Source organism: Zootoca vivipara, chromosome 2 (assembly GCF_963506605.1).
Source record: "Zootoca vivipara chromosome 2, rZooViv1.1, whole genome shotgun sequence".
NCBI classification, from domain to species: Eukaryota; Metazoa; Chordata; class Lepidosauria; order Squamata; family Lacertidae; genus Zootoca; species Zootoca vivipara.
The window spans coordinates 122,720,865-122,732,421 of NC_083277.1; the positions used below are offsets into that span (position 1 = coordinate 122,720,865).

General features: G+C 48.3%; 1 protein-coding gene across 1 annotated transcript; it reads right to left on the minus strand.

The window, feature by feature from the left end:
• Window positions 1-1,712: 1,712 nt before the first annotated feature.
• On the minus strand, window positions 1,713-11,188 carry KRT18 (keratin 18). The gene is made up of 7 exons (XM_035101872.2): window positions 10,681-11,188; window positions 5,970-6,052; window positions 4,148-4,304; window positions 3,809-3,973; window positions 3,535-3,660; window positions 2,751-2,974; window positions 1,713-1,972 (listed from the first exon to the last, which is right to left on the minus strand). Exons 1-7 carry the CDS (start codon window positions 11,104-11,106, stop codon window positions 1,855-1,857), a joined length of 1,299 nt encoding a protein of 432 aa, XP_034957763.1. The 5' UTR covers window positions 11,107-11,188; the 3' UTR covers window positions 1,713-1,854.
• Between the last annotated feature and the right edge of the window lie 369 nt (window positions 11,189-11,557).

Genomic DNA, 11,557 nt, shown 5'->3' on the forward strand with positions numbered 1-11,557 from the left:
AGCTCACTGGCTGACCTTGGGCCAGTCACCATCTCTCAGCCCTAACCTACCTCACAGGGTTGTTGTGAGGATAAAATGGGGGGGGGAGGGAGAATCCACGCATGCCACCATGAGCTCCTTGGAGGAAAGGTGGGATATAATGTCATAATACATAAAGAAATAAGGGTGCTACCAGCTGGGGTTGTATTCCTTTGGGATGAGGCATGGCAGAGTCTGCAGTGTCTTTAAGAAATATGGTTGATTTACATCTGATTTTTGATGGTGGAAGTGCAGAACATCACACCCCAAGAGTGCCTCTTGTTGCTTCTCCCTGAACTTCAGCAAGCTTGGGTCCAGAGCAGAAGCCAGCCATGCTCTCCCAGGCAGCTCTGCATGGAGTTCTCCCTCACTTTCCTCCCAACTTCAGTTTTAAAAGACGGTCTTTTAAAGACCCCCTTTTTCCTGTGTGACATCACACCCCCTGTAACCTGGGCAACCTCCCCCCCCCCAGCTTCCTTTATGGAACACGGAAAGCCTAAACCTGGCTTTTGTCTCTGCTCATTATCCCATCATGGGGGGAGTTACTGTTTGTGCCCATGGGCCATTACCTTCCTTTGTACTACATGGTGGTTCCTCTCCCCAAGCAGTTCCTGGACAGGGAGCTGATTCAGCCTGCATTCTAAGCTGTCTCTGGCACCCAGGACTTCCCCCCACCCCACAAATTCCTAACAGTACTTAAAACACTTTGGACACAGGCCTGTGAAATGAAACAGTTGCATAAAACATAGGTTTGTGAGTAAATCAAAATGGTGGTTGCCTGGGGTCACAACAACACTTCACTTTGCAGTACTATATAGTGGTGGTGTTTTTTAAGGGATGAACGACAGGAGAGCCAAGGTTCAGCACAAAAGACCCAGGACTTGGGGCCCCATCTCTCTTGATATTGCCAATCCCCTAGTAATGAACAGGGGTGGGTAATTCTTCAGCTTCCTTGGGTGGGGCAACATGCATAGCCAGCCTCAAAGGTAATTCATGGTAGGGGCTTGGCAGGCAAGTTGCACAATCTTTTATCGCTGGATCCCTTTCCTGGAAATGGCCCTCTCCCTGCAAACAAATATTTGTAAAGGAGTGTTTTGCTCCCAGTAAGTAAACTGATATTCCATTCATCAGAGGGCCTGACGCTGCCTTCCTGGGCGTGCTGGCAACCAAGGGTCACCTAATGCAGCTACCATAGATTGCTTATTACAGCATAAGCTTTTATGGGCTGCAGAAACTTATGGCGTGCATCCATGCATTGTCATGGTCATTCTTTAAACATTTAAACCACATTTCCCCTTACTCTTGTATCCATTTGTGTTAAGATGCATTTTCTGTCTCACAAGTGGCAAAAAGCCCAACAGGCAACAGAGTGAGCATCTTAGAACAGGCACCCCCAAACTTCAGCCCTCCAGATGTTTTGGACTACAATTCCCATCATCCCTGACCACTGGTCCTGTTAGCTAGGGATCATGGGAGTTGTAGGCCAAAACATCTGGAGGGCCGCAGTTTGGGGATGCCTGTCTTAGAACATGCCTCAGTATCCACTGCAAGGCACAGGGGTGTCTTGTTCCAAGGCACACGAACCACAATGTGCAAATCCACTGAATACAGAAACCACTTGTAGGAGGATTCCCACGGTCAGGACCGAGGGAGGGAGGGGGCTCTGCAAAATAGGTGAATAGGCACACAAACCACACCACTTCTTTTAACAATGTCTCTTTATTGAATTCCATTAAGACCCACCCCAGTCCCTCCCCGGAACCCTCCAGCTCTGGAACAAAAGGTGCACAATGTTAGCTGCACCAGGTGGCAATCCTTGCCACACAGCAGGTGGGATCAACGCTTCATCACTTTGCTTTCGCTCGTCTCTGACACCACTTTGCCATCAATGATCTTGGTGGTATGGATCTTCTGAGTAGTTTGCATGGTGCTTTCCAGCAATGCATCTTTCAGGCTGAAGAGAGACAGAAGACACCGGCAATGAACATGAGACACTTCTGCCAGTCCCTTGTTACCTCCTGGGGAAATCCAGTCATCTTAAGCCAACTTAAGGAGGTTTAAGCGGCCCAACCTGAAGCCTCATGGGCCTAGAGGTCACAAGGCCAAGACCAGTGACAATCCATTTTCAGCAAGTGTACTTGGGAGTCTAGAATTCGTCTATCGTGAAAGGATGCCCTAGAACTTAAGAAAAGAACTCTGCACAAGGTTCATCTCAAGCTGCTAAGACTGGCCTGTGGCTTCCACTTAACAGGTCTACTCTTAAGTACTGTAAAAGTAAATCTTCTTTGGCATTAGTGAGCATCACACCTTCTAATTCAGTCAAGACACACACTTAAAAAGAACATTAGGAGCCCTCCTGAAGCAGACCCAAGGCTTATCAAGTCCAGCATCCTCTCTCATCCTCAGTGGCCAACCAGGTGCCTACAGGAAGCCCAAAAGCAAGACGAGTACAATAGCCCTCTCCTGCCATTGTTCCCCCATGCATGGCACTTGAAGGCATCAAGGGGTGTGTGTTTCTGATCCCACAGGTAGCATATAGCCATTGTGACTAGAAGCAGTTTCCCCTCCAAGATTGGGAAATGATGTTCCAGAGCTTACAGAGAAAGAGCAGGGAAAGGGCCACATACACCGGAGCTATGGTGATCTATAGAACATCTGTGTCTAGCTTGGGAGAGCCCAGATGACCAGCCCTCTGTCTTTGCCCCAGGAAGATGCAAGAATGAAAAGCTCACCTGAACTCATCTCCGCCCTCCAGCAGGGTTCTGTAGGTAGTGATCTCAGCCTCCAGCTTGTCTTTGATGTTCAGCAGAGCCTGATATTCCTCTGCCTGGCGCTGGACATCGCTCCGCACCTGTGCCAGTTCAGCCTCAGTCCGCAGCAGTAGCCCATTGAGGTGCTCCATCTGCATGCCATAGCGGGTCTCCACTTCAAGAAGGTTTCCTTCCAGGTTGGCTTTCTGTTGAGAGAATAAAAAAGGGGGCAGGACTGGGGATCAGGGTCATTGCTTGCTAAGCCAACAATACATCTATTGTTCTTAGGTGGTATTTTCACCCCATACACTCCATATATTGCCTCCATTTCAGGAACAGGGTGCGCCTTTGCTTTACAAAATAATTCCATGCAAAGTGCATCTCTCTCAATATAGAACTTAAAACACGGACAAGGCACCACAAACAAGCCAGCGCTTCATTACTATGTACCAGCTCAGGAACCGGACCCCCATTCAGCCCAAAGGCCACATTCCTTTCTGGGAAACCTTCCAAGGTGGTCACATCTGGTGGTTTGGCAAAAAGGGGGTGTGGCCAAACACCCACACCCACCGCCATCCAGACAAGGAACAGCTATTATTATCACACATTCCAGCCTGGTAAATATCACTAGGGAAGGGAAAGGTGAGGGGGCTTGGTCTGGGCAAATTCCCAAGAGCCAGGCAGAGAGGTCCAAAGGGCCACATACCTCCCTGGACTGAGGCTCCCTACCCCTGCAATATTTGGAATGAATAGGTGAAGATCATACCAGGTTGCGCAGAGACTCCAGCTCAATTTCCAGTGTTTGGACGTTGCGACGCAACTCAGTGACAGTAGCACGGCCGGTCTCAAGCTCCTTGGTATTCTGGGTGATCATGACGGTGCTCTCAGTGATCTAATGGAAAGGTGGGAAGACATATCATTCTTCTTCACGAGGACAGTCAGGGTTATAGTTCTGGGGATAGTACCTCTCTCTCCTTGTAAAAACCCTGAAATGCTATGGGGGCATGTCAGGAGCATGCTGCAAAGGTTATTCTGCTCACCTGCTGGCTCCAGTACTTGTCCAAATCCTCAAGGTTCTTCTGAGCCAAGGTGTCATACTGTGCCCGGATTTCAGTCATTATCTTGCCCAGATCCTGTGACTTGGGAGCATCTACTTCTACTGTCAATCCTGAGTTGGCGATCTGGGACTGTAGCGCATTGACTTCCTAGCAAGGAAAGAGGAGGCATAAAATGAGCACAGTCTCTGAAGGTGCTGTGTGTCCCAAATGTGCAAAGCCATTGATTCCATTCATGACTGGCCCCCGTCAGTATATCCCATCAAATTATTGCTCCTGCGGCCACCATCTTGTCTCTGCCCAGTGACCACAGTAGAGACTCACATCTTGGTGGTTCTTCTTCAGGAAGATCAGTTCTTCTTTGAGGGACTCAATGTCACCTTCCAGCTGAAGGCGGCTCATATTGGTATCATCAATGACTTTGCGGAGGCCATTAATGTCACTCTCCACTGACTGACGAATGGCCAGCTCAGCCTCAAACCTGGGTGACAGGGAAGAAGGAATGAGGTCTTCACTATCATCCGTTTGCAAACTGAGATGTGTACATTGGCGATGGGGGAATTAATTCAGAGTGTAAGACGCAGGGGTGTGCACATGCCGTGAATGATCCTAGGTAAATGCACAAAAAGTGCATGTGAATGAAGAATTCGGCTTCTTGGTTTTTATTTTGAAGTTTCTAGCCCTTATTGACTCTAAAGATATGCTTGAAAACATGTCATGCCTGCTGACAGTTTAGAGGCCAAAGAGGTTTCTGGGTAAGATCTCCATTGGTTAAGGGTGGGTCTTTGGTGCTTTATACTGCTCTTTGTCCCTCTTCTGGGATTAGCAAAACCAGAATAAATTCATGCATGCAAAATGCTAAATAAAATAGTGAACAAACTTTGCAGAATTCAGAGAAATTGTGCAAATTTGTTGAATGTGCATAATCTATGCAGGTTGGGGAATTAATCTTTTCTTGGCTCAATTTTTTTTTAAAGCACTCTGGAATACTTGAAGCCCTGCCTTCCATTCTGTGTGTCAGGAGTGGGGCCTTCCAGATATTGCTGGATTACAGCTCCCATCGAGAACATTGGCCATGCTTTTGGGGGCTGGTGGGGTGGGAGGTGGGAGTCCAACAACGTCCTAGGCATACATGAGTGTTCTCGAGACTTCTGAGCCAGAGTTCTCCCACCCCCTCAGTGCCTGCTTCCTTTAAACCCTGACTTTGCAGGATTGCCCAAAGTCTTCTCAGCCACCTCTGGGATCCTCAGTGAATGAGTTTATGCCTTCCTTTGCCTGGACAGATGCGTGGCTAGCCTTCAAAACCCCAGTGTCATCCAGCGACTGTATGTATTTAGGCCTTACCCTCTTAAATGCCCTCCGCTCTGTTTTTTGGCAGCTATGGACTGTTAAGAGGGAATGCATAGAAAGGGCCTAGCAGGTGACCCCCATCTGCCTCAGACTGCTCGCCACTCAAATGGCCTCATTCCACTGGAGGCAGAAATTACCACTGGAATTAGGACTCATTGAGATTGAATGCAAGGTGCTCTGGAAGCAAACCAGAGTCCTGCACAACATCACATAGGCAGGGATGGAGGAGACCCACTGGCCTTTGTGTTCCTCCCTTTCTTGTATCTGTAGGCTTTATACGTGTTTACCGTCCCATGGAAAAAGAAGAGTTAGAGGCTGCTGCTTTTGCTCTAACTACAGATATCATTATTATTAATTAAATTAATATACTGCCCTTCATCCAAAGATCACAGGGCAGTTTACAACATAAAAATATGAAATGACACACATATAGAGATAGTGATGCTTTACACCCCAAGGCAGTCTTTCTCACCCTTGGGTCCCCAGATGTTGGACCACAATTCACCTTATCCTTCACCATTGACCTTACTGAATTTGGATGATGTAAGTTGTAGACCAACTTCCCCATCTGGGGAAAGATGTTGGGAGACTGCTCTAAGGTCCCAAAATGATAAAATCATAGAATCATAGAGTTGGAAGGGAACATGGGGGTCATCTAGTCCAGCCCCTTGCAATGCAGGAATATTTTGCCCAATGTGGGACTCAAACCCATAACCCAGAGTCTCATGCTCTACAGAGATGGGCTCTGGATGGATCCCAGGACCAAACAGGCCCAACAAGAAGAAAATCCACTCACTTTACACGGAAGTCATCAGCAGCCAACCTGGCATTGTCAATCTGCAGGACAATGCGAGCGTTATCCACCGTCTGGTCAAAGATCTGAGGACAGGAATAATAATAATAATAATAATAATAATAATAATAATAATAATAATAATTTATTATTTATACCCCGCCCATCTGGCCTGGTTCCCCCACCCCCAGGAAGGAAGCACAAAACTTAGTAATTAATGTAGGGTGTGAAAGACATATACCAGCCTTTAGAAGAGCTGTCAACTGTCCAGAAAAAAGGGCATAACAAGTCCTTGCTCTTCTAACAGCAGCTTGAGCCGAAGAAACTTTCAAGTTTCATCACCAAGGCAAACATCACCTGCTAACACCTGCAAACTGGGGTGCTGCTCAAAGGAAGAGGAGCAGGGGCTGAAATAAAAGTTGGCAACCCTCATCCTTAAGCCAACTGATCTTGGAGTAAGTTGGTGTCACTCAAAAAATATTTCCCCAGCCTTATGCCAAGGACTGCCAACTTCCTCTTTGTTTCTAGTCTAGTGAAGGCTAATGCAACCTGAATCTACTGATTTCCTGCCAGCCTACACAGATCCCATTGTTTGCTTAAGCCAACACAGGTGCAATTCACCTTCCCAGTTCCCAAGGCAACAAGAGGATGAGGGATTCTTAAAGGGACACCTCTCAATTTAAGAAAGTGGGTGAAACAACCACTTTCTTTCCTTCGCAAGTAGAAGTACAAGGACAAAATTATTTCCTTGCCTTGCCAACATTATGCATCCTATCACACCTGTAACTAGCATCTCAGATAGATTATACTTCTCTGCAGTTCTGTGATGGATTTTTTAAATTAAGTGATTATTGGCCTTCCCCTCCCTGCCTCTCATGTGAAAATGGCTTCTTCCCTGTAGGAAATCCCACTTGTTTAAAGAAGAACTGGTAACAGGGGAGGTTGTGGGGATAAGCTTTCTGGGGCGTTGGGTGTGCTCCAGGCAACCATACCTTGAGGTGTAAACTACCGGTATGAGGGACTTAAATGTGCTCTGGTTTCACCACCATCCTGTCAGCAGCTGCCCGGAGAACATGTAAGGCTCCAAGTGTCCCATGGCGGCCCTCACAAATGCAAATGCTGCCCATGGCTGGCTGGTTTTCGGTTTTGGTTTTTTAAGGAAACTTGGAAGGGGCATTCCTTCAGGAAATGCATCCCTCCCCCTTGAGCTTTCCCAGGACACCTTCCCTACACCTCTTTCATCTTCTGCAGCTGCACCTGTGGCCTCTAACCCAGCTCCTTCCCCTTTTGTCCCATTCACCTGTTCTCACCAGGTGCTAAAGTCGTTTCCACTGTTATCTTTTTGTGTGCACACTTTGTTTGCTGATTGACTATACATGACTCACGAGAACAAACATATTTTTTTTATAATTAATCTACCCTCAGTCATTCTTCCCGGCACACAATCGTCCTTTGAACCCAACTGCTATAGCCTCTGGGTGTTGGTTTCCTGCCTCACAAGGTTCCAGTTTTCCAGAAGCCACAGGGCATGATGGCAATTGAAAGGTTCAGAAACCTTTTCCACCCACTGCTATGTGTGCATGTTAGGATGAAGCTCTGCATGTGGATTTTGCATGTTCATTGGAGGGACCAGAACAAGATCTGTACATTTCAGTACTCCACTTATCTGTAGACTGCTTATTCAAAGGCTCCCCAAGTGGTAGACAACACAGCACAAACAGGTGCTAGCTACCACACTGAACGTGCCACTCCCCACAGACTTGGAGTGTATATCCTATGTGTGGTGTTTGCAGGAGGGCATGCTTTGCACATTGAAGAGGCAAGGCAGGCATATGGGGCAGGTGGGCAAGTAAACTGCTCCCAAGCTGTAGTTTAGAATGGGAATTTCAGATTGTGTATTGCTCGCATGACAAACTACACCTACTAAGGTTGTGTATACATCCATTTAAAGCTCCCCCCCCAAAAAAAATCCTGGGAGCTGTAGTTTAAGGGGGCTGGGAATCATAACTGTGAAGGATTCTCTGGGGGAAATAACATGCTTTGACTATATGGGGCATAGGCAATCTTACATTCCTTCTTCTAACTGGTGTTTTAAAAGGCACAGGAGCTCTGTCCTCTACTGCATTTGGCCACCCCTGTAAAAGGCACAGAAACAGACTGAGGCGGCTTCTTGTCTGTCACATCCAAGTCCTCAGTTGGAGTGGAGCCTCAACTCTGTGTTTTAACTAGCGCCAGGGCAGTTTTAACTAGAGCCCTGCCTTAGACCCTAAACCTGTTTCCTCTTTGAAAAATGTGTATCGACCTTGGTAGCTTAGTCAGCCAAGCACGAGACTCTTAATTTCAGGGTTGTGGGTTCCAGACCCAGGTTGGGCATTGCAGGGGGTTGGACTAGATGACCCTCATGGTTCCAAGTCTACCATTCTATGATTCAATGCCTTTTCTTGCAGTGGCAGGAAAACATGAGATATTATTTATTACTTGTTCATTTTGTACATCACTGTCTCCTCCTGATGCTGTTGCTGGACTCCCAATCAGCCAGCCAGCATGGCCAATGGCAAGTGATGATGGGGTCTGTATTCTGGCAACAGCTGGAGGGTCACAAGTTCCCCTCCTCTGGTATTCTTTATTGAGCCATATTCTCTGGCAGCATAGTGTTTCCTTGTTATGACCTATAACTAAATATAAGTCATTTGACTTGGGGGGTGGGGGGGAGGCTAGGGTGCCTTTTCCTCCCTACTGAGTAAGCCAGACTGACTCTTACTATTGGTTACCTGCTTCTTTCATCCCTCAATAGGCTTTTTGAGCCTTTACAGATGCACAACCGCCTGGATTTCTGCAGACTTTCTCTGTCCCTCTGTTCTTGCTTATAGAAGAAAAGCTTCAGTTGCTTTCTATGTAGTGCACAACGGATCTCGGTGGAAGCGAGTTTAGGCAGGGGGGGAAAGTGGGTAACTCTAGCCCCACAGACATAAAGACAATGGGGTTTACAGGAATGAATTAGGGGGGGGGGAGAGTGAATCCCGCACACACAACCTTCTTGGCTGCAGCTGCCTGCAATTGCTAACCTGGCAATGATTAGCCCATGGTCCGGTTCATGATTGACCTGTGTGCGCACATGCAGCTACTGAACCAGGAATCACTCCTGGTCATGAAACTCTTAGGAAGGAACAAGAGCTAGGTTTATGAGGGGAGAAAGTGGAGTGGTTTTCTGCCTCTTTTCTGAGTGTTCTGGGTTGTCTGCTACCTTCTCCTGACCTCCTGCTTCCACATGGCTCCTGTGCAGAAATTCAAAACGCGAAGCTACATTATTGGAAACACTTCACCTGTTGAACTGTTAGGAAGCAGTTAAACAGACTACAAGAGCAGCAAATCTAGACCGGTAACAGGATACCCCTGGGAATGGAGTGCTTTCCCAATGTAGAGGTGTGTTCTATTTCAAAAATTAAAATCACTGAAACTCACACTTCCATGGTACCACACAGTTCTTGGGATCCTAAATCCTATTCAAAGACCTACATGTATTGACTGAGCATACTTGGGGATGAGAAGGGCAATCCTCATTAGTGATTATCATTTCAGACTTGCTGAACCCAGAGCAAAACTATTGGCTAAGTTCCAACATCAATCTGTGCCAATGTGGTTTTCTTTGAAGTTTGGGTTGCCAACTTTTCAAATAGTTTCTGTAGCTATGCCTTTAACAGTGGCTTGATATGCACAAATTAGCAGGGGATATGGTTTCTCTCTATGGTTTGCTGTCTCTTGGTATATCAAACCACTGTTAAAAGCTGAGTTTCAGGGATGGTTTGAAAAGCTGGCAACACGGTTTGTGGTTAACACTAGGCGGCCTCTTAGTGGCTGTCTAAAAACACAGTAAGCTAGTGGGAGGGAGCTGAAACGGAAAGCTAATGGCCTCTGGCCACATCAGACAAAGAGGGGCTTCTATATTCTGTGGAGCACAGATCCATTATTGTACGTGCAGGGAATATGCATGTGCAAAGTGCAAATTCTAATGGGGATCAAACCATGTCACTTCTGGAGAAGCACTGACTACTCTCTCCTTGACATTCTCTGAACCTGACAGAGACTGGATTTAAACCCTACATTATTTTCAAGCAAAATAAAAAAATTCCTTCAGTAGCACCTCAAAGACCAACTAAGTTTATATTTTGGTATGAGCTTTCGTGTGCATGCACACTTCTTCAGATACACACATTCGTGCATGCACACGAAAGCTCATACCAAAATATAAACTTAGTTGGTCTTTAAGGTGCTACTGAAGGAATTTTTTTTATTTTGCTTCGACTCAGACCCACACGGCTACCTACCTGTAACTATTATTTTCAAGGTTAGAGCTCAGCTCTGGAACATATAAAGTTATGTTATGTACGGAGAAGAAAGTGCATCCGGGCATGTGCAAGGTGCCTTCCACCCCCACCCCCGGAACAGTTCCGGCTACTTTTAACTACTCCTTCATTGTTGTTTTCTACTGAGCTACTAAGCTTGCATCTTAGTTTTGCAAACCTCGCTGTAAACTTGGCTCACGGGCTGTGGCCTTTGCGGGGATTAAGGGCGGCGAGGGGTTCTCAGCAGAACTGTGGACTGCCTGCATGTACCCTCGGAGCCCCCGTGTCTCTCCGGTGAATTCACCTGGAGGCAGGCTGCTCTCAGCGCACCCCCTCCTTGCGCCGGGCGCCCCGAGGCGCCTCCTCCTCACCTGATTTTTCAGGTCCTCGATGAGCTCGAAGTAGCGGCTCCAGTCGCGGGTGCTGGGCCCTTTCTTCTCCAAGTGCTCTCGGATCTGGATCTCCAGCCTGCGGTTCTCGGCCTCCAGGCTGCGCACCTTCTCCAGGTAGCTGGCCAGGCGGTCGTTCAGGTCTTGCATGGTCTCCTTCTCGTTCTGGACCACGCCGGAACCGGAGAGGGAAAAGGAGAAGCTGCTGCCTCCATAGCCGCCGCCGCCGCCGCCACCACCTCCGACGTAACCGGAGCCGAGGCTGGACGAGCGGGAGACGGAGATCCTGGAGCCCGAGCCCCCGGCACCGGCGTAGACGCTAGCCGCGCTGGCCACGGGCCCGAATCTCACCGAGCCCCCGACGGGCCGAAACGAGCTGGAGTAGACGCTGGACTTGGAGTAACTCATGGCGCCGGCGGTGCGACGGGGCAACAGACGGCCGAATGCGCTCGCGGGCTGCAAGGGGCGAACGGCGGCGCTGGCCTCACGTCGCGATTTATAGCGCAGGCGGCCGCGAAGGCGGGCCTGGCCGGCGCCCACATGCCCCACCTCCGCCGGGCGCTGCGCGGAAGGTGCGGCCGGGAACCGACGCCCCCAGCGCTTGGGCTTCCAAAAAGGAGCAACGGCGCGACGAGTCAGGTTTTCGCAGGAAGGAACCGAGGTGTGTCCGCGCCTTCGAAAGGATTCGTCCATCGTCGCATCCAAGGGCTTTTTGCTGCAACTGCAAGCCGAATTCGTTCTCCAAGGTGTTAAGAAGCGTCCCTTACTCCTCCGCCTCGTTACTCCCTCTCAAAAACTTACGAACCCTGAAATTTGGGACACCCTCCAAACTTTTCGTAGGGCGAACCCCGCGTTTTGT